At 45.8% G+C, this 22,353-nt stretch overlaps 2 protein-coding genes across 5 annotated transcripts in view; one reads left to right on the top strand and one right to left on the bottom strand.

Annotated features, from left to right (window-relative positions):
* Positions 1 to 20,360, top strand: part of CLTA (clathrin light chain A) — a 113,616-nt gene extending 93,256 nt beyond the window's left edge. The window contains exons 6-10 of one of the 4 annotated variants that reach the window (XR_010148937.1): positions 8,346 to 9,010; positions 10,004 to 10,096; positions 14,282 to 14,446; positions 16,197 to 16,312; positions 19,610 to 20,360. The gene's annotated coding sequence lies outside the window, so the exon portion shown is untranslated. Of the gene's footprint in view, positions 1 to 211; positions 510 to 3,631; positions 3,797 to 8,345; positions 9,011 to 10,003; positions 10,097 to 14,281; positions 14,447 to 16,196; positions 16,313 to 19,609 lie in introns of those variants that run through there. The other 3 variants (XR_008537027.2, XR_010148938.1, XM_063788601.1) reach the window with 3 other exon arrangements.
* Positions 18,919 to 20,488, bottom strand: LOC747998 (high mobility group protein B3-like). Its single transcript, XM_054658037.2, has 2 exons — positions 20,395 to 20,488; positions 18,919 to 19,593 (listed from the first exon to the last, which is right to left on the bottom strand). Exons 1-2 carry the CDS (start codon positions 20,465 to 20,467, stop codon positions 19,037 to 19,039), a joined length of 630 nt encoding a protein of 209 aa, XP_054514012.2. The 5' UTR covers positions 20,468 to 20,488; the 3' UTR covers positions 18,919 to 19,036.
* Positions 20,489 to 22,353: the final 1,865 nt, after the last annotated feature.

The raw sequence follows: 22,353 nt of genomic DNA, 5'->3' as shown, positions 1-22,353 counted from the left end.
TTCCTGAAATAAAACAATGATGAAGTTTGCTACATCGATTGACTCTTTCACCAAAGATTTCTCTGTAGCATGAGATACTATTTGATAGCATTTACCCACAGTAGAACTTCCTTCAATACTGGAATCAATCCTATCAAACCATGCCACTGCTTTATGAACTGCGTTATGTAATATTCTAAATCCTCTGTTGTCATTTCAACAATGTCCACAGCGTCTTCATCAGGAGTAGAATCCACATCAAGAAAAGACGTTCTTGGCTCATTCAGAAGAAACAACACCTCCTTCATTCAAGTTTGATTGTGAGATGGCAGCAATTCAGTCACATCTTCAGGCTCCACTTCTAACTGTACTTCTCTTGCTGTGTCTACCACATCTGCAGTTACTTCCTCCACAGAAGTCTTGAGCCCCCTAAAGTCAACTATGAGCGTTGGAATCAACTTCTCCCAAATCCTGTTAATGTGGATATTTTGGCCTTCTCCTATGAATGTTCTTAATGGCATCTAGAATGATTAATGATTAATTCTTTCCAAAGTCTTTCAATTTACTTTGCCCAGATCCATTAGAGGAATCAAGATCAATGGCAGCTGTGGCCCAACAAAATGTATTTCTTTCTTTCTCTTTTTTTTTTTTTTTTTTTTTTTTTTGAGATGGAGTCTTGCTCTGTCACCCAGGCTGGAGTACAGTAGCGCAATCTTGGCTCACTGCAACCTCCGCCTCCCAGGTTCAAGCGATTCTCCTGCCTCAGCCTCCCAAGTATCTGGGACTACAGGCGTGTGCCACCCAGCCCAGCTAATTTTTGTACTTTTAGTAGAGACAGTGTTTCACCATGTTAGCCAGGATGGTCTCGATCTCTTGACCTCATGATCCGCCCGCCTCAGCCTCCCAAAGTGCTGGGATTGCAGGCGTGAGCCCCCGTGCCCGGCCAATGTATTTCTTAAGTAATAGGACTTGAAAGTCAAAATTACTCTTTGATCCATGGGCTATGGACTGGATGTTGTGTTAGCAGGCATGAAAATAACATTCATCTCCTTGCACATCTTCATCAGAGCCCTTGGGTGACCAGGTGAACTGTCAGTGGGTGGTAATTTTCTGAAAGGAATCTTTTCTTCTTTTTCTGAGCAGTAAATGTCAATAGTGGGCTTAAAATATTCAGTAAACCATGCTAATTACCAGATATGCTGTCATCCAGGCTTTGCTATTCCATTTATAGAGCACAAGAAGAGTAGCTTTAGCATGTTTTTTTTTTTTTTTTTTTGAGACAGAGTCTCGCTGTGTTGCCTAGGCTTGAGTGCAGTGGTGTGATCCCAGCTTACGGCAACCTCCGCCTCCCGGGTGCCTCCTGGGTTCAAGTGATACTACTGTCTCAGCCTCCTGAGTAGCTGGGATCACAGGCATGCACCACCACGCCTGGCTAATTTTTGTATTTTTAGTAAAGATGGGGTTTTGCCATGTTGGCCGGGCTGGTCTCAAACTCCTGACCTCAGGTGATCCACCCCCCTCGGCCTCCCAAAATGCTGGGATTACAGGCATGAGCCACCACGCCTGGCCAGCTTTAGCATAACTCTTAAAGGTCCTAGAATTTTCAGAATGGCAAATGAGCACTGACTTCAACTTAAAGCCACCAGCTGCATTAGCTCCTGATAAGAGAGCCAGCCTGTTCTTTAAAGTTTGAAGCCAGGCACTGACTTCTCCTCTCTAGCTATGAGGGTCCTACATGGCCTCTTCATCCAAGAGAAAGCTGTTTGTTTTATCTACATTGAAAATCTGTTGTTTAACGCAGCCGCCTTCGTCAGTGATCTTAGCCAGATTTTCTGGATAACTTGCTGCAGCTTCTACATCAGCACTTGCTGCTTCACCTTGCACTTTTATGTTATAGAGCTGGCTTCTTTCCTTCAATCTGATGAACCAGCCTCTGTTAGCTTCCAAGTTTTCTTCTATAGATAACCTCACCTCTCTCAGCCTCCACAGAATTGAAGAGTTATGGCCTTGGTCTGGATTAGGCTTTGGCTAAAGGGAATGTTGTGGCTGGTTTGATCTTCTATCCAGACTACTCAAACTTTCCCCGTATCAGCAATAAGGATGTTTTGCTTTCTTATCATTTGTATGTTCACTGGAGTGACACTTTCAACATCCTTCAACAGCTTTTCCCTTGCATTCACAACTTGACTAACTGGCACAAGAGGCGTAGCTTTTGGCCGATCTCAGCTTTCGACATGCCTTCCTCACTAAGCTTAATCATTTGTAGCTTTTGATTTAAAGTGAGAGTCGTGCGACTCTTCCTTTCACTTGAACACTTAGAGGCTATTGTAGGATTATTAGTTGGCTTAACTTCAATGTTATTGTGTCTTAGGGAATAGGGAGGCCCACAGAAGAGGGGAGAGAGATGGGGAAATAGCCGGTTGGTCAGTTGAGCAATCGGAACATGCACACTTATTAAGTTTGCTGTCTTATATGGGTGCGATTTGTGGCACCTCAAAACAATTAGAATAGTAACATCAAAGGTCACTGATCATGCCTGTAAACCTAGCACTTCGGGAGGCTGAGGTTGGAGGATCACTTGAGTCCAGGAGCTCAAGACCAGCCTGGGCAACATAATGAGACCCTGTCTCTACAAAAAAATTTAAAAAACTAGTGGCATGCGTCTGTAGTCCCAGCTACTCAAGGGGCTGAGGTGGGAGGATTGTTTGAGCCCAGGAGGTTGAGGCTACAGTGGTCGCACCACGGCACTCCAGCCTGGGCAACAGAGCGAGACCCTGTCTCGAAATAATAATCACAGTCATAATTATAATAATGAAAAAGTTTGAAATGCTGTAAGAATGATGAAAATGTGACACAGACGTGAAGTGAGCACACGCTGTTGGAAAAATGGCACCGATAGCCTTGCTCCAGGCAGGGTTGCCATAAACCTTCCATTTGTAAAACGTGCAGTATCTGCAAGGTGTGATAAAGCAAAGCACAATAGAATGAGTTATTCTTGGACTCACAGAGCATAACACGGGGATAAACACGCACAAATCTATACTGATTAAACATGTTGATTATTGAAGTAGATTTTACAGTATGACTTTTTTAAGATGCAAGATATGGAATCAGACCTATCCTCACATTTTCTAGTACTGGGTTAACATTTATGTAAACTTTTAGCTACTCTAGATTAGAAAATGTAACATCATTGTTCCTTATCTTTTCTTATACAAATAAGACTAGGCCTTAGGTCTGTGGCTTTAATGAAATAATAATTTGTCATTATTTATGTCAAATTCAGCCCCTGCTTTACTTTCTTTTCTTTTCTTTTTTTTTTTTTTTTTTGAGACAGAGTCTCACTGTGTTGCCCAGGCTGGAGTGCAGTAGCTCAATCTTGGCTCACTACAACCTCCACCTCCTGGGTTCAAGCAATTCTCCTGCCTCAGCCTCCTCAGCAGCTGGGACTACAGGGGCACATCACCATGCCCGGCTAATTTTTGTGTTTTTAGTAGAGAGGGGGTTTCACCATGTTGGCCAGGCTGATCTCAAACTCCTGACCTCAAGTGATCAACCCACCTCGGCCCCCCAAAGTGCTAGGATTACAGACATGAGCCACCACGCCCAGACCCTTGCTTTACTTTCATTTGGCATATGGTTTTTTCCACAGTGACGACCAACAAATGAAACTGTGCACCTTTGAAAGAGACTCTGCAGTTACATTTCAGCTCTAATATCCCACACACAGGTATCCTTGCATCCTGTGAGGGGGAGGAGGTGCAGGCACTAAGCAGATTCCTGGAAATCAATGGCCAGAGGCGATGTTTTCAGAGAGGTGAGACGATGGAAAATTACTGAGCAGACAGTGAACTTCTGAAGGGCAGGAACTTCTAGGGGCCCCCAGCACTTCAAGTGCCCAACTCCTAGCAGATGCACAATAAATGCTTGTGACTTGAGAGACAGTGGCAGCAGGTGGGCCCAGGGCTGAGGTGAGGGATGAAGGCCTCCTACATCTGAGAGAGAGAATAAAGATGACATATTTGGAGCCTGGGGTGAGAGAGAGAATAAAGATGACATATTTGGAGCCTGGGGTCTGCGGAGTGAAGCACACAGGACTGTGGTGCAGAGCAGGGAGGAGATGCCGGCTAGCGGTGGGGACACAGAGCTGAGCTACTGTGGCAGAGCAGAACCCGGGCAGGAGGTGGGAGGAGACCAGCAGGAAGGGGTCCCTGAGGAAGCGAGGACTGCCTCTGGCCTCCCTCCTAGTATGTGTGCAAGTGCGTGGTGTGGACCCACTGCCCTGCAGAGAAGTCAGGTAGACAAGCTTCTTGCCATTTCCCAGTCGTATTAGCTTCCTGTGGCTCCCATAGCCAGTTGCCACGAACCGGTGTCTTGAAACAGTAGACATTCATTCTCTCACAGTTCTGGAGGCCAAAAGTCCAAAATCAAGGTGTTGGCAGGCCATGCTCCCTCTGGAGGCTCTTGGGGAGGATTCTTCTTTGCCTCTTCCAGTTTCTGGTGGCTGGAGGCATTCCTTGGCTTCCTTGGTTTGTGGCCACATTACCCCAGTCTCTTCTCCACCTTCACACAGCCTTCATCTCTTTGATATGTCTCTCCTTTCTTTCTCTCTCTCTCTCTTTTTATAAAATAGAGATGGGGGTCTTGTTATGTTGCCCAGGCTGGCCTTGAACTCCTAGCCTCCAGCGATCCAGTGTGAGCCACCATGGCAGCCTGTGTGTCTTTTTTTTTTTTTTTTTTTGAGATGGAATTTCACTCTTGTCACCCAAGCTGGAGTGCAGAGGCCCGATCTCAGCTCACTGCAACCTCCGCCTCCCAGGCTCGAGCAATTCTCCTGCCTCAGCCTCCTGAGTAGCTGGGATTACAGGCTCCCATCACCACGCCCAGCTAATTTTTGTATTTTTTTAGTAGAGACAGGGTTTCACCGTGTTGGCCAGGCTGGTCTCAAACTCCTGACTTCAGGTGATCCACCCGCCTCGGCCTCCCAAAGTGCTGGGATTACAGGTGTGAACCACCACACCCGGCCCTGTGTGTCTTTTATAAGGACACTTGTCATTAAGTTGGGGGCTTTCTTGGAGAATCCAGGATAATCTCCTCATTTCAAGATCCTTTCTAACATCTTCAAAGACTCTTTTTTCAGATAAGATAACACAGGTTCCAGGGATTTCTGTGACGGTTAATTTTTTATGTCAGATTACCTGGGCCATGATACCCAGATATTTGGTCAAACATTGCTCTGGATGTTTCTGTGAGGGTGTTTTGGGGTGAGATTTGCCTTTAGATTGATGGACTTTGAGTAAAGTGAATTGCCCTCCATAATGTGAGTGGGCTCTATCTAATCAGTTGAAGGCCTGAATTAAACAAAAGGCTGACCTCCCCCAAGCAAAAGGGAATTCTGCCAGCATATGGCTTTGGACCTCATCTGGGTCTCCAGCCTAACTGCCTTTGGACTTGAACCGCAGCTGCTTCCTGGGTCTCCCCCATCAGATTTTGAATTCATCGAGCTCCCACAATTGTGTGACCCAATTCCTTAAACTAAGTTTATAGATTCTGTTTCTATAGAAAACCCTGACTAATATAGGGGGTTGTTCTATTGAGGCCTTCAACTGATTAGATAAAGCCCATCCACCATTCAACCCACTCTACCAATATTTAACCTAGAGAAATGCTTTTCTGACCTGAATGTGTATATGGTCTTGTTCAAGTGCAGATTCTGATACAGTAAGCCTGGAATTCTCCATTTCTAACAAGCTCCCAGGGGATGCTGGTGCTGCTGGTTAGAGTGACCAACTCATCCCGGGACTACCTCAGTTTTAGCACTGAAAGTCCCTTGTCCCAGAAAATCTCAGAGCTCCAGGCAAATCGGGATGGTTGGTCACCCTACTGCTGGTCCACAAACCATACTTTGAGTATCAAGGAGTTAGAGATCTCTATAGTAAGGGAAAGTCATAAAAATTTGTCCCTTCCTCAAATATGAGGATAAGTGTAAAAGTACATACCCAATGGATAAATCGATTGGTCCCAACATAAAATGTCATGGATGGTGGTACATTTACTCCCCAAGGGTCTCCCCTTTCCAGTGCTTTTATTTCTTTGAATTTTCTATCAGAACAGGATAAAAGCTTCAATCAGGGTGATTTCTTATCAAATTCCCCCACAGTAGCTCAGCAGAAGGTCTAGCCACTGACTTCATAAAGACAGGGAAACTCCTAGGCAAACTCCCTCGTCCTTCCTCTCCCAAGCTGAACAATGCTGTATACACTGACTGCTCTCTTCTACTCGGCTGGAAGACAGTGAAAGGAGCAAGCTTTAAAGTCAGCAGAGCTTAGTTTGAATTCTGTCTCTGCCATTTACAGTTGATTGATCTTGGACAAGTTAACTTCTCTAAGGTTGATAGTACTTCCGGAGGAATAAATTTCAGAGGGCTGGGAGCAGGTGAAGGAGATACCTAGGCAAAGTGCACATCCACCATCTGACACTTAACGAGTTTCCTTCCTCTCTGCCAGCCAGGCAGAAGGTGATGTAGGCCCTTGTGGGTGACGCAGGCAGGAGGGGAGACAGTGCACCTCGGGCTCAATGCTGCACCAAGCACAGCTTGTAATATTATTTTACTTATTTCTTCCTTCCTTCTTTCTTTCCTTCTTTCTCTTTCTTTCTTTTCTTTCTCTTTCTTCTTTCTCCCCCTTTCTCTTTCTTTCTTTCTCTTCCTTCTTTTTCTCTCTCTCTCTCTCCCTCTCTTTTTTATCTTTCTCCTTTCTTCTTCTTTCTCTCTCTCTTTCTTCTCTTTATTTTCCCCCCTCTTTATCTCCATCTCTCTCTTTCTCTCCTTTCTTTCTCTCTCTTTTTTCTCTCTCTTTCTGTCTCCCTCTCTCTTTCTTTCTTTTCTTTTTTCTTTCTTTCTTCTTTCTTTTTCCTTTCGAGACAGGGTCTTACTCTATCACCCAGGCTGGAGTGCAGTGGTGTGAGCCTGGCTCACTGCAGACTTAACCTCCCAGGTTCTATTTATATCTTTCTTGAAATCAACTTTAAGTCAATTCATTTTTTTAAACTTAGCCTTTTCTAACCAATATTATTTGTGAAATCATGGGTTTAACATGCCAATCATATATTTTTTTTCCAATGCACGGTGAATACATTTAGTCATTCATTCAAGAGATATTTAGGGCTGGGTGCAGTGGCTCGCACCTGTAATCCCAGCACTTCTGGAGGCTGAGGCGGGTGGATCACCTGAGGTCAGGAGTTCAAGGCCAGCCTGGCCAACATGGTGAAACCCTGTCTCTACTAAAAATACAAAAATCAGCCATGCATGGTGGCAGGTGCCTGTAATCCCAGCTACTCAGGAGGCTGAGGCAGGAGAATCGTTTGAACCCAGGAGGCGGGGGTTGGAGTGAGCCAAGATCATGTCACTGCACGCTAGCCTGGGTGACAGGAAGACATTCCGTCTCAAAAATATATAACAAATATACATTATAATGAATACATTCAAGTAGTCATGCATTCAGCAGCTATGGAGGGTGCCTTTTTATGTTAGAACAGCCTGGCACAGTTCTAAGCTCTTGAGCACTTGTGCTGATCCCAGACCCCAGTTGCTCCCATGACTGAGAAGAGCGATGACTTAGGAAGTTCTGAGGTGTATTTACCGAGGACCCAAGTCAGGTGCACTCAATCCCAGGCCTGGCGCTGGAAGCTTTCTTCTACTCTTCATTTGCCTCCGTGCAGTGGGCAGGAGGGAAGTCAGAAGGCATGGAGGGACCTATGTTAGGGCCTGGCTTCTTGTGTTCGCTTTCTCATCTCATTCTCCCTTATAGGTGACTGCAGGAAAAATGGACTAAAGCCTGCCCTGTGGGTTTGGCTAGCGTGTGTGTGTGTGTGTGTGTGTGTATTCTCTTTCTTTCTCTTCCTTCATGTTCTCTTTCCAGGCACCTCCATGAGTAAATTGGCTCAGGGCAAGCCAGCCACGCTCACACTTTTTATTTTCCCTACAGGCCTTCATCCTTCTCCTAACATTGCTTTGGTCTCCAGGCCCATGCACTGCTAAGATCCCAAGATTCAGACTGGGGGATGGGAGTTGAGGAGATGCCACCTTTAGGCTGAGCTGGGAGCTTCTGTCCACCTTTATCAGACTTGATCAGACTGTGCACCCTGGGGTATCACCCTCTGCTTCAATTAACACAACGACTTCCCACCTTCGCATGCCCCTCCTTCAAGGGGGACTTGGCTTGGTCAATCATTTCCTTCGCCTTTTGCATGTTCAGTGTTTTCCTTTCTTCCCGAGGCTTCCCCTCTGTGGACCAACATGTTCCTCCGTGGCAAAAACAAAAACAACCAGCGCAAACCAGTTCTTTCTGCCCTCCTGCCCTCTGCAGGTCAGTGCTGCCTCCTCCCTCCCTTTCATGGCATTGAATGGTGAGAGTGCAATACCCTCAGCGGCGCCTAAGAGTCAGCAGTGAGCGCTCAGGACCGTCACCCACCTCTGCGACCGATGACCCTCTCTTTGGCTCTGGCCCCAGCCGGCCTTGCGCTGTTCCTTCTCAAGGTTTTTCCTGGCTCATCTTTGTGCCCCCTCCCCTGAGGGTCCTGGAGGTCTGAGCCCTCTGGCCGCCTCTCCTCTCTCCTTGCACTCCTCCTCTCATGGAGCGACCCCGTCTGTGCCACCTTCTCACCTTCCATGTCACACACCTTCAGCCTTCACTGAGGAGAGAGCAGGGCTGCAGCATCGTGTTCCAGTCTTATCCCTCACGGAGCCGAGAACTAAAAATTGAAACAGAGAAACCTCCTGACAAGGCCGCTGGCAAGTTCAATGGGAACAACTCAGGTTTTCAGAAAGAAGTGTGATCCCTGGAGCCAGCGGGTTCAAAAGAACGAAGAGATTTATCAAGAATGAGACATACCAGACCAGCTGCGTTGCTTTCCATTGACAGGAAGCAAATCAGCTGCTCAGGAAAAGGTCAAGCATGGCACCTGGTCTCAGAGAGGTGTCCGTCAAAGGCTGTCATAACAGCCCTATGGACAAGAAGGAGACCTGGGCCAGGTGAGAGTGATGCAAAACCATTTGTCCCAAGGAGTTGTGGATGGGACTTAGGGAAAGGAGGGGCTCCAGAGGCACTGTGACAGTGTCAGAGTGACTATAGGCTCCTCAGGAGATGTTGAGGGAAAAGAAAGGGCTGGGACGTGCCCTAAGACTTCTGTGCGCAGGCACTGGTCCCCTCTGCTGATTCAGGGCTCCCCTAAAACAGCCACCCTCATCACGAGTATGGTACCAGGCAGTGGCAAAACCTGTTCAACATCAGCAAGGCCGGGCGCAGTGGCTCATGCCTGTAATCCCAGCACTTTGGGAGGGCAATGCAGGAGGATCACTTGAGGCCAGGAGTTCGAAACCCCTTCTCTACAAAAAATACAAAAATCAGCCAGGCTTGATGGTGCATGCCTGTAGTCCCAGCTACTTGGGAGGCTGCGGTGGGAGGATTGTTTGAGCCTGGGAGGTCGAGGCTGCAGTGAGCTATGATTGCACCACTGCACCAAAGCAAGACCCCATTTCAAAAAACAACAAACAAACAAAAAACACACCAGCAGGTTCTGACTGCAGCCTCAGAAGGCCCCCGGCTTTCCTGTTCAGCAAGCAGGCGCCCTGCAGAGTGAAGGCTGCTTTCCCAGAGCCACCCTCAAGTGCTGCTGGAGGCCCAGATTCCTTCAAATGACCTGGGCAGCCCTGCCGGAATGCAGTGTGACAACAGAAACAAGTTGGCTGCTTGGGGAAACCATGCGGGCATCCCCAGGGTCTGATTTGGTAACCGCAGATATTCTTTGATAAATTGTAGAACCATTAGGCACTGGTCTGGGCAGTATGTGTATGGATGGGGAATCTGTTTATGAGAATATAAAATAAAACGTGCAAACACAGGAGAAGTAGAAGATACAGGTGGCAGGGGTAGAGTGAGAACTGAAGTCAGGACTGAGGAGCTGGAGGAGGAAATCAGGCCTGAAGAAACTTTGTGGCTGAAGCCAGCAAATCTTGTATATGTAGGATCTCCATGAACTGTCCTAAAATTTCCAAGAGAAGAAGACATCCGTCAAGTAGAAGACAAAAAGGGATGCTGACCAGGGAGGCCGGATGCTGGTAGGTAGAGCCCATGACTGGAGAAGCAAGAGCAGCACAAGGTCCCTGAGGGGTGGTTAAGAGCAGCTGGTGACCGGGCATAGTGGCTCATGCTTGTAATCCCAGCACTTTGGGAGGCCGAGGCAGGCGGATCACTTGAGGTCAGGAGTTCGAGACCAGTCTGGCCAACATGGCGAAACCCCATCTTTACTAAAAATACAAAAATTAGCTGGGTGTGGTGGTGGGTACCTGTAATCCCAGCTACTTGGGAGGCTGAGGCAGGAGAATTGCTTGAACCCAGGAGGCAGAGGTTGCAGTGAGCCGAGATCGTACCATTGCACTCTAGCCTGGGTGACAAGAGCGAGACTCTGTCTCAAACAAAAAAAGAGCAGCTGGAGGCTGGGCATGGTGGTTCATGCCTGTAATCCCAGCACTTTGGGAGGCCGAGGAGGGTGGGTCACTTGAGGTCAGGAGTTTGAAACCAGCCTGGCCAACATGGTGAAACCACGTCTCTACTAAAAATACAAAAAAATTAGTCGGGCATGGTGGCACATACCTGTAATCCCAGCTAAACTTGGGAGGCCAAGGCAGGAGAATCACTTGAACTCCAGAGGCAGAGGTTGCAGTGAGCCAAGATTGCACCACTGCACTCCAGTCTGGGGCAACAGAGCAAGATTCCATCTCAAAAACAAAACAAAACAAAAAATACAAAGAAAAGAAAAGAAAAGCAGCTGGAGGCTGGGTGTGGTGGCTCATACCTATAATCCCAGCACTTTAGGAGGCCAGGGCAGGAGAATCGCTTGAGTCCAGGAGTTTGAAACCAGCTTGGGTGAAATCTCTTCTCTACAAAAACAAACAGATATTAGCCGGGTGTGGTGGTGCCCCAGGTCTCAGCTACTTGGTGGGGTGAGGCAGGAGGATCCCTTGAACCCAGGAGGCCAAGGCTGCAGTAAGCCGAGATTGTGCCCCTGCACTCCAGCCTGGGTGACAAAGTGAGACCCTGTCTCAAAAAAAGAAAAAGAAAAAAAGCAGCCGGCACCTTGCTACCTTCCCATCTCTCTTCTGTTATGGGGTGGGGGTTCAAAATCAAGACAAATAATTAAATAATTTAAATATTTTTTCCTCCAGATTTTCTTTTTCTTGACAATAAACTTATTTTTCATAAAATATATCAAGTATAGAGGCAAAAATAGAGAAAAATATAACAACCAATCTTTTAAATATTAGCATTATGCTGGCTGAGCATGGCATCTCACACCTTTAATCTCAGCACTTTAGGAGGCCAAGGCAGGAGAATCACTTGAGGCCAGGAGTTCAAGACCAGCCTGAGCAACATAGTGAGACCCCCATCTCTACAAAAAATAAAAAATTAGCCAGGTGTGGTGGCACATACCTGTGGTCCCAGCTATTCAGGAGGCTGAGGTGGGAGAATTGCTTTAGTCCAGGAGGTTGAGGTTTCAGTGAGCTGTGATCACACTACCACACTCCAGTCTGAACAACAGAGCCAGATCCGTCTCAAAAAATAAAAAAGTTAGCATTATTCCATTTTGCATCAGATCTTATTTATTTATTATTATTTTTTAAGACAGAGTCTCACTCTCTCGCCCAGGCTGGAGTGCAGTGGTGCAATCTCAGCTCACTGTAATCTCTACCTCCCAGGTTCAAGTGATGCTCCTGTCTCAGCCTCCCGAGTAGCTGGGATTACAGGTGTGTGTCACCATGCCTGGCTAATTTTTGTATTTTTAATAGAGACAGGGCTTCACCATGTTGGCCAGTGTGGTCTCGAACTCCTGACCTCAAGTGATCTGCCTGCCTTGGCCTCCCAAAGTGCTGGGATTACAGGTGTGAGCCACCACTCCTGGCTAGATCTTGTGTTTTAGATAGTATCACAGATACAGTGGAGGGACGTACTCTCTTTCTGTTTCTAAGAGGCTACCTCATTTCTATCAGCTTCTAGTCACTCTTGCTGCCTTCTGGCCATGGAGTACAAATCCTTTTGAGAATCACAGTACATAGGTTTTTTTTCTTTTATTCTTAAAGAGTTCATTTTGCCTGGTATGTACATAGGTCTTGATGTAGGAAGGCAGGCACTGAAGTGAATGCTAAATTCCCTCTCTTGCTCAGGAAGGGAAGCAGAGGGTGGAAGGTGGGTGTGTGAGGGAAGATCTGTTGCTAACTGAGGTCTAAAGAAACAAAGACGCCTTCAAGCTGTGCCTATGTAATTAAGAGCACCCGCCCAAGCACTGGCACCAGTTTTTCTTGTTTATGACTTTAATCTTGCTGGTTGTCCTTTCATTCACATGTTTACTGAATTGTCCACCCTTTTTATGATATGCCCTTTTAACCACCAGGGTTCATGAACCATTATTGTAATTTTCCACTTATGTGACTTGATCTGCAGTTGGGTGTTACCATACTTACTCAAATATTTCCTGCTTATTCCTGCAAAATTAGGACAAAGATCTCAAAGATTTTCTGAGGAATAAGTGAGATAACGTCTGTGTATTTAGCACAGTAATTGGCAATATACAGTTCCTAGTAAATGCTTTTCCCCCTCTTTTCTAATTCTCATAAAATGTCTGTTTAAAACTCCATTACAATTATCAGAGTTGCCAACAAGCACTGCAGATAGAGTTTCTGGAAACTACTTTTGGTCCATTTGTGAAAATTGTGGCATTTACTTTCTTCTGATTAGCCTAGATATTGGAAAACCTGCAGGAATTAACAATGTAAAGTATAATATTTTAAGATGTAAAAACAAGGGCCAGTCGCAGTGGCTCACACCTTTTTTGTTAGTTTGTTTGTTTTTTGATATGGAATCTGGCTCTGTCACCCAGGCTGGAGTGCAGTGGAATGATCTCAGCTCACTGCAAGCTCCACCTCCCGGGTTCACGCCATTCTCCTGCCTCAGCCTCCTGAGTAGCTGGGACTACAGGAGCCTGCCATCACGCCCAGCTAATTTTTCTATTTTTAGTAGAGACAGGGTTTCACCGTGTTAGCCAGGATGGTCTCAATCTCCTGACCTTGTGATCTGCCCGACTCAGCCTCCCAAAGTGCTGGGATTATAGGCGTGAGCCACCACGGCTCACACCTTTAATCCCAGCACTTTGGGAGGCTGAGGCGGGCTGATCTCTTAAGGCCAGGAGTTCGAGACCAGCCTGGGCAACATAGTGAAATCTCATCTCTACAAAACATACAAGAAATTAGCCAGATGTGGTGGTATGAGCCTGTGGTCCCAGCTACCAGGGAGGCTGAGGTGGGAGGATTGCTTAAGCCTGGGAAGTTGAGGCTGCAGTGAGCCAAGATTCTGCCACTGCATTCCAGCCTGGGTGACAGAGTAAGACGCTGTCTCAAAAAAAAAAAAAAAAAAAATTCAAAAACATAGTTTTGTGCAAATTTACAATGAACACAGGTCAAATATTTTATTCAATTCAATTAATGAGGGCACTGGTAAGATGTTAAGATTATTTCAAAGGGAATTTGAGGAACAGAGAGGCAAAGAGAAAAGATAAAATGGTTTTGCAAATAGATGCAAAACTGGTTAATATCCTACAGTGCAATAAAATGTAATGTTTGGTGTTCTCTCTTCTGCAGAGGAGAAATCAATTGTATCTTTATCAGACAAAATTTATTTGCATTGCTATGGATAAGAATTTGCCTTACCAAGCCAGGCGCGGTGGCTCATGCCTGTAATCCCAGCATTTTGGGAGGCCGAGGCCAGTGGATCATGAGGTCAGGAGATCGAGACCATCCTGGCTAACATGGTGAAACCCTGTCTCTACTAAAAATACAAAAAAAAAATTAGCCGGGCGTGCTGGCAGGCGCCTGTAGTCCCAGCTACTCGGGAGGCTGAGGCAGGAGAATGGCATGAACCCGGGAGGCGGAACTTGCAGTGAGCGGAGATCGTGCCACTGCACTCCAGCCTAGGTGACAGAGTGAGACTCCGTCTCAAAAAAAAAAAAAAAAAAAAAAAAAAGAATTTGCCTTACCATCAGATTTTTTTTACAATTTTACTTCATTTCCTACAAAATTATAAAATAACCTGGTCAATAAGAAATCAGTTAAATTGCACAACCCTATAAAATCCAAAAATTCCAGAAATTCCAATAGGCAGTAATAACAATTCCATTGAAAGGAAACCTAGTAATCTCCTTTGCCCATTTCCATATCTTGGATAATTTTCTCTGGCAATTCTTATGCATTTAGGATGTGGTCTAGGAGGAAGCCTTGGAATTTTCTCACTCTGGATTGTGGAACCACAAAGTCAGCCTGGAGCTGCCTACATCTGGACACCTAGGCTCCTGTCAGAGCCAGTTTATTATTTCCAGTCACTCATTACTGGGATTCTCCTCTCCCTGGGGCGTTATGAAGGTAAGGAGAGGGTTCTTGGGCAGTCAGTTTCAGCATTAACCGTTTTATTCCCACATTTGGCAATAGGGCTTGCCGTCCATTATTTATGGCCTCTGTCTTAATCTGTTCTGTATTGCTATAACACGATACCACAGACTGGGAAATTTATGAAGAAAATCAATTTATTTCTCACAGTTCTGGAGTCTGGAAGTTCAATATCAAAGTGCCAGCATCTGACAAGGGCCTTCTTGCTGAGTCATCCCATGGCGGAAGCCAAAAGAGCAAGAGAGAGCGAGGGCAAGTGAGCAAAAGGAGGCCAAACTCACTTTTAAAACAGCCCACTCTAGAGATAACTAACCCACTCCCTCAAAAATGACATTAATCCATTCACGAGAGCAGAACGCTTATGACCTAATCACCTTATTAGGCCCCACCTCCTAACACTGTTGCATTGGGGATTAAGTTTCCAACACATGAGTTTTGGAGGACACATTCAAACCATAGCAGCTTCCTTCCAAAACCTGTCTCAACTGCCCAAAGCCTTTTCCAGACTCTTCTTCTACTTGCAAACCCTCTATTCAAACCAAAGAAACAATTAATATAACCTTAAATTTACAAAACCATGTGGTTTGTTAAACAATTAATCACATACGACCTTTTTTTTTGAGACAGAGTCTCGCTCTGTCGCCCAGGCTGGAGTGCAGTGGCACAATCTCGGCTCACTGCAACCTCCGCCTCCTGGGTTCAAGCAATTCTCCTGCCTCAGCCTCCTGAGTAGCTGGGATTATAGGCACCCGCCACCATGCCCAGCTAATTTTTGTATTTTTAGTAGAGACGGGGTTTCACCATGTTGATCAGGCTGGTCTCAAACCCCTGACCTCGTGATCCACCTGCCTCGGCCTCCCAAAGTGCTGGGATTACAGGTGTGAGCCACCGCGCCTGGCCATGCACAACCTTGAAACATCTCTTGTATCACATTTTTAACCTTGTCTATCATTTTTTTGAGTGTTCTTATGTCTTGTGTTTTCAATGAAGTTGCACTTCTAGAATAGATACCAGAAATTTTTCTCCTCTACCACCACCCCATATTAGACATTAGTGTTTTTGTTTGTTTGTTTGTTTGTTTTTTAGACGGAGTCTCGCTCTGTCACCAGGCTGGAGTGCAGTGGTGTGATCTCGGCTCACTACAACCTCTGTCTCCCAGGTTCAAGCGATTCTCCTGCCTCGGCCTCCCGAGTAGCTGGGACTACAGGTGCCTGCCACCATGCCTGGCTAATTTTTGTATTTTTAGTAGAGACAGGGTATCACCATATTAGGCAGGCTGGTCTTGAACTTCTGACCTTGTGATCCGCCCACCTTGGCCTCCCAAAGTGCTGGGATTACAGGCGCGAGCACCACGCCCGGCCCTGATTTTTTTAATATATATACAGATGGGGGTCTCATTATGTTGGCAAGGGTGGTCTTGAACTCCTGGCTTCAAACAGTCCTCCAGCCTTGGTCTCTGAAAGTGCTGGGATTACAGGCTTGAGCCACCATGCCTGGCGTAGGTGTTAGCTATTTTATATTAAAGGGCTAGAAAAAAGGGCTCAGAAAAAATCTTTGACTTCTCAATACCTTCCTAATAGTGTGTAGACACTTAGCAGAGAGTCCAAGCTCCCCCTCAATATTTTCCACCTTCTTGTGCCAGGCCAAATGCTTACCCCCAAACATTTCTTTTTGCATCTCTGTATCTACGCTCCCAACTTGGAATGCTCTTTTACTTTACTTTCAGGGCTTCATTCAAATGCTGCCTCTTCCATGAAGTCTTCCTTGATCCCTCTAATTAGAAGTTACCAAGTGACTTGCCTTGTCCTGTAAAGATCTGCAGTGAGATGACGCAGGACACAGGTATGGAGCCAGAATTCGCTTATTAGTTTTGTGATCTTTGGCGAGTTATTGTAGGAGACCAGCATATGCCAGCACAAAATATGCCTCCTTAGCATAAGGACTATTTTGAGCTGATGATTTTGAGAAGCTACAGATACAGGAGAAGCTCTGAAAACAGTAGAAATTACCCTTTTGTAAGGGAAATTTAATCCATAAAGGAAGTCTCCATTTGTTTTTTTTTGTTTTGTTTTGTTTTTTGAGACAGTCTTTCTCTGTCACCAGGCTGGAGTGCAGTGGCGTGATCTCAGCTCATGGCAATCTCCGCCTCCTGGGTTCAAGCAATCTCCTGCCTCGGCCTCCCAAGTAGCTGGGACTATAGGTGCATGACACCACACCCAGCTAATTTTTGTGTTTTTAGCAGAAATGGGGTTTTACCATGTTGACCAGGCTGGTCTCGAACTAGTGACCTCAGGTGATCCACCCGCCTTGGCCTCCCAAATTGCTGGGATTCCAGGCATGAGCCACCACGCCTGGCCGGAAGTCTCCATTTGTAAGAGTTGTCTTCCTTTCTGTACCAGGAAAAGCAGGATGATTCTAAATCACTAGGAACTCATCAGTAGAGATGGCTCTGGCTTAAATCTGCGCAGCAAACCTCAGTCTTGTTTACTCTGCTTTTCCTGGCGGCTCCCTCATTATCAGCCTTCTCCACAGCCTTCTTTCTCTGTCCAGCAAATGATGGTATTGAACCCTGAATTCAAAGCCACCTCTTTGAGGTTTACTCCTTTCTCTGTTTATCTCCTATGGATACATAGGAGGTATACATGTTGTTAAACTTCTGGAGTTTTGTTTTGTTTCGAGACAGGATCTTGCTCTGTTGCCCAGGCTGGAGTGTAGTGGCACAATCTCAGCTCACTGCAGCCTCAACCTCCTGGGCTCAGGTGATCCTATTACCTCAGCCTCCCAGGTAGCTAAGACTAAGTCACCTGCCACTGCCCAGTTAATTTTATTTTGTATTTTTTGTAGAGACAGCAGCATCTCAGCCATGTTGCCAAGGCTGGTCTCAAACTTCTGAGCTCAAGCAATCCTCCCGCCTAGGCCTCCCAAAGTACTGGGATTACAGGTGTGAGCCACTGTTCCCGGCCTGTTTTTCTCTTGTTATGTGTCCTGTGTTACAGAGGTCCATCCTGTCTAAGAACTATGAAGGGCAGGAAAAAAAGTTATTTTTCCCCCTCTTCAATATTAAACCACTCTGTGCCTGAGTTTTTTAAAAAGAGTGCTACCCACTCACATCATAGGGTTTTTGTAAAGATTAAATAAATTAATACATGTAAAGCATTTAGAAGATGCCTAGAACATAGTGAGTGCCCAATAAAAGTTAGTTATTATTGTGGCCGGGCATGGTGGCTCACGCCTGTAATCCCAGAACTTTGGGAGGCCTAGGCGGGTGGATTACCTGAGGTCGGGAGTTCAAGACCAGCCTGGCCAACATGGAGAAACCCTGTCTCTACTAAAAATATGAAAAATTAACCAGGAGTGGTGGCACATGCCTGTAATCCCAGCTACTCGGGAGGCTGAGGCAGGAGAATCGCTTGAACCCGGGAGGCGGAGGTTGCGGCGAGCCAAGATCGCGCCATTGCAACTCCAGCCTGGGCAACAACAGCGAAACTCCGTCTCAAAAAAAAAAAGTTATTATTATTCCTTTCAGATGCTCTCATAATTCTTTGCTAGTGCTTCTTTCAGAGTTTTTGTTTGTTTGCTTGCTTGTTTTTGAGACAGGGTCTCATTCTGTCACCCAGGCTGCAGTACAGTGGCATGATCTTGGCTCACTACAGCCTCGATTTCCTGGGCTCAAGCAATCCTCCCACCTCAGCCTCCCGAGTAGCTGGGATTACAGACACCCACCACCATGCCTGGCTATTTTTTTTTTTTAATGTAATACTGTTTATTTAACTTCAAAAACATTTCAGCATTCTAAACATACAAAAAAAATGTTGCAAATCGTGTTTAAGTACAGGAGGTTCTTGAACTTTCATTGATGCCGTGGCTCTTCACTTTGCTGACAATGAAGAGTTCTACAGTTTGTTTAAAAACTACCCCACTTTACTCAAAAAAAAAAAAAAAACACACAATAAAAACTTCTCATGCCAGCTGACCCCGCTTTGTCCACAACTAAGATGGCAGCAGAATGCTATGTCACTATATAGAGAAACAAGACGACCTAAAGCTAAATGGATGCCCACTGCATAGTCAACAGGTCCAGCCTCACAGTGCACGCCCTGAGCTACAGGCCCTCCAAAAGGCATCTTCCCCACAGCCTCAACGCCGAGCAGGGAGCATCAAGAGTTTGTCTCGGTTGTTTTGTTCTTTTTACAAACTATAGAGATATACAGTTGATAACCCAGGATTTCTAGCCAATAACCATATAGTTAACACCACCTGACAAATAAAAAGAAAATGCCAGAAACATCTTTAAATGCCTTGTCACACCAACGGCAAAGTGCACAGAGTGAGGAGAACACGAGAATGCCTTTTCATTTTAAAAATGTTTGGAAATATGTACAACTTTGGTGCAGTTTCAGGGTGCTCCAGACACCCATGGCCACTTCATGTAAACCACTGACAATTTCTAGAGCACTTTGAGAGACTACAATACGATGGTGATCAAATTTTGTAATTAAACCTAATGAGGGCAACAGACATTAAATAAGAGATGTGTCAGTTACGGCGCTCCCCTACTCTAAGTATTCACAAGGAGACAGATAAACAGTTTCTTTGTTCATCCTCCTCGTCCTCCTCCTTCTCTTCTTCCTCCTCGTCTTCTTCATCTTCCTCTTCCACCTTTTTCCGGGCAACTTTAGCAGGACGCTTTGCGCCATAAAACTTTCCTTTCAACTTACAGTCAACAACATCCTTCTCATACTTCTCCTTCAGCTTTTCTGCCTTAGTGACGTAAGGCTGCTTTTCACTGTCATTTAAGTTATTCCACATCTCACCCAACTTTTTTGCCACGTCTCCAATAGAGATGCCGGGGTTTGTGGATTTGATCTTGGGGCGGAATTCTGAACAGAACAGGAAGAATCCAGATGGTGGCCTTTTGGGGGCATTAGGATCCTTCTTCTTCTTGCCTCCCTTAGCTGGTCCATAATCCTTCATTTCCCGATCATAGCACATTTCATCCGCCTTTGCCATTTCACCAAATTTAAATTTCTCTTTCCTGGACATTGTCTTCCACCTCCCAGAGCATTTCTTGGAAAATTCTGCAAAATTGACGGGGACTTCTGGGTTTTTCTTCTTATGTTCTTCTCTGCATTGGAACAGGAATTAAAAGAAATTAAAGAGGCCGGGCGCAGTGGCTCACGCCTGTAATCCCAGTAATTTGGGAGGCCAAGGCGGGCGGATCACCTGAGGTCCGGAGTTCAAGACCAGCTTGACCAACATAGAGAAACCCTGTCTCTACTAAAAATACAAAAAATTAGCCAGGCGTGGTGGTGCATGCCTGTAATCCCAGCTACTCCAGAGGCTGAGGCAGGAGAATGGCTTGAACCTGGGAGGCGGAGGTTGCTGTGAGCCGAGATCGCACCTTTGCACTCCAGCCTGGGCAACAAGAGCGAAACTCCGTCTCAAAAGAAAAAAAAAAGAAATTAAAGAATGTGTAAGCAAAAACTCAGTTGTATGTAAGAAAACCCAATTCTCCCTGAGAAAGAAAAAAAGCTAAAGTCCTTTAAAAATTGACTGCCTGTTTTTCTGTGGCTAGTGAGCCGTATCTCTCCCTTTCCCAGGCATTGTGAAGACTCTGTTTCTCTAGCAGTGTAGCTGCAAGGTCACTAGGCAGATAATCTCAAGTCGCAAAACATGTTGTTCCTTGGAAAGTAAGAAATGATGTAATGCATGTCTTAATTAAATAACTGTCTTTGTTTCTTGCTTCTGTAATATGCTTCCCCCTGCACAGATCTCCCCCCGCCCCACAAAATGCTTAAAAGGTAGCTTGACTCTTTGTTCATGGCTCAGTCCTTTGGATGTTAATCCGACTGGGTCGGTGCACCTAAATAATTAAATAATTCCTCCTCAACCCCTCAGTCTTTCTGATTCCTTAATTATCCCACTGCAGCATGTCTGCACAGAGAAGGCATAAGCAGACATCTTGCCCTTTGGTTTCTTGGGGTCACCTTTAGCCATCCTGACTGTATTGTTCACTAGTCTGGGTAGCGCAGGGCATGACGCGTGGCTCGGCGCTCCCTAGCCTCATGCTAGCTGCCTCCATGAGAGCCACCTCCATGCCTGGCTAATTTTTTTTTTTTTTTTTGAGACGGAGTCTTGCTGTGTCACCCAGGCTGGAGTGCAGTAGCACGATCTTGGCTCACTGCAACCTCCTCCTCCCAGGTTCAAGCGATTCTCCTGCCTCAGCCTGCTGAGTAGCTGGGATTACAGGTGCCTGCCACCATGCTTGGCTAATTTTTGTATTTTTAGTAGAGACGAGGTTTCACCATGTTGATCAGGCTGGTCTTGAACTCTTGACCTCATGATCCACCCACCTCGGCCTCCCAAAGTGCTGGGATTACAGGCATGAGCCACTGTGCCCAGTCTGGCTAATTTTTATATTTTCAGTAGAGACGAGGTTTCATCATGTTGGCCAGGCTGATCTCAAACTCCTGACCTCAAATGATCTGCCCACCTTGGCCTCCCAAAGAGCTGGGATTACAGGCATAAGCCACTGTGCCTGGCCACTTTTTACTTTTTCTTTTGTTGTAGAGACAAGGCTTCATTAGGTTTTCCAGGCTGGTCTCGAACTCCTGGACTTAAGCGATCTTCCTGCCTTAGCCTCCCAAAGTGCTGGGATTATAGACAGGAGCTACTGTGCCCAACCCTATTATACTTATAATAATTAGTTCATCCGTTTACATATATTTATACTCTTACACTAAGTTTATCAGTCTCATATATATTTTATTCACTTTTTACGTTTCTGTCTCCTTCACTGAAGTAAGCTCCTTAAGGGATGTTTAGGGAACATTTGCGAATGAATGAACAAATTTAAGAATGAGTGAATGGGTAATTGGAGCCTTGGTTCTCAGTAAACAAATCTTAATAAAAAATCAGACTAGCTGGGTGCGGTGGCTCATGCCTGTAATCCCAGCACTTTGGGAGGCTGAGGCGGGCAGATCACAAGTTCAGGAGTTTGAGACCAGCCTGGCCAACATAGTGAAACCCTGTTTCTACTAAAAATACAAAAAAATTTAGCCAGGCATGGTGGCATGCGCCTGTAGTCCCAGCTACTCAGGAGGCTGAGGCAGGAGAATCACTTGAACCCAGGAGGCAGAGGTTGTGGTGAGCCAAGATCACTCCACTGCACTCCAGCCTGGGCAACAGAGCAAGGCTCCATCTCAAAAAAAAAAAAAAAAAAAAAAAATTCAGGCTGGGCTTGGTGGCTCATGCCCGTAATCTCAGCACTTTGGGAGGCCAAAGCAGGCGGATCACCTGAGGTCGGGAGTTTGAGACCAGCCTGACCAACATGGAAAAACCCCATCTCTACTAAAAATACAAAATTAGCTGGGTGTGGTGGCACACGCCTGTGATCCCAGCTACCAGGGAGGCTGAGGCAGGAGAATTGCTTGAACCTGGGAGGCAGAGGTTGCGGTGAGCTGAGATCCCGCCATTGCACTCCAGCCTGGGCAACAAGAGCAAAACTCTGCTCAGACTTTCTGCTCATGATATGTGGAATTTTTTTGTGTGTGTGCCAAAATATCATGTTGAAGGATTTTTTGACAAACCACCAAGCCTATGAAATGAGCTTTTATTTTGCAGGGTCAAGCATCTGTTTGAAGTGTAATGTTTGGACAGGCCTGAAATCTATAGCACCAGGATTTTTCCTACATAAATCATCGTTGGTATATTTGTTTTCTGGGTGTTAAATCAAAATAGTAACTTGATAGTCAGTTTATTGTGCCTCCTAAAATTCACACAGATGGTTTTTGTCCCCCCCCCCCGCCATCAACGAAAGCCCTAAGCTGAACAGTAGGTACATTATCACTAGCAAGTTATGTGACCTTGAGCAAGTCACTTCT

The sequence above is a fragment of the Pan troglodytes genome, chromosome 11, assembly GCF_028858775.2.
Source record: "Pan troglodytes isolate AG18354 chromosome 11, NHGRI_mPanTro3-v2.0_pri, whole genome shotgun sequence".
NCBI classification, from domain to species: domain Eukaryota; kingdom Metazoa; phylum Chordata; class Mammalia; order Primates; family Hominidae; genus Pan; species Pan troglodytes.
Note: the sequence above shows the minus strand (reverse complement) of the source record. Positions and strands in the feature narration are given on the sequence as shown.

Bases quoted from the DNA above. Each gene is read 5' to 3' on its own strand.
- LOC747998 (XM_054658037.2), bottom strand. From the start codon at position 20,467: ATGGCTAAAGGTGACCCCAAGAAACCAAAGGGCAAGATGTCTGCTTAT. The intron at 19,594-20,394 runs GTGGGATAATTA...TCCAATGCAGAG, and splicing joins CTCTGTGCAGACATGCTGCA to AAGAACATAAGAAGAAAAAC.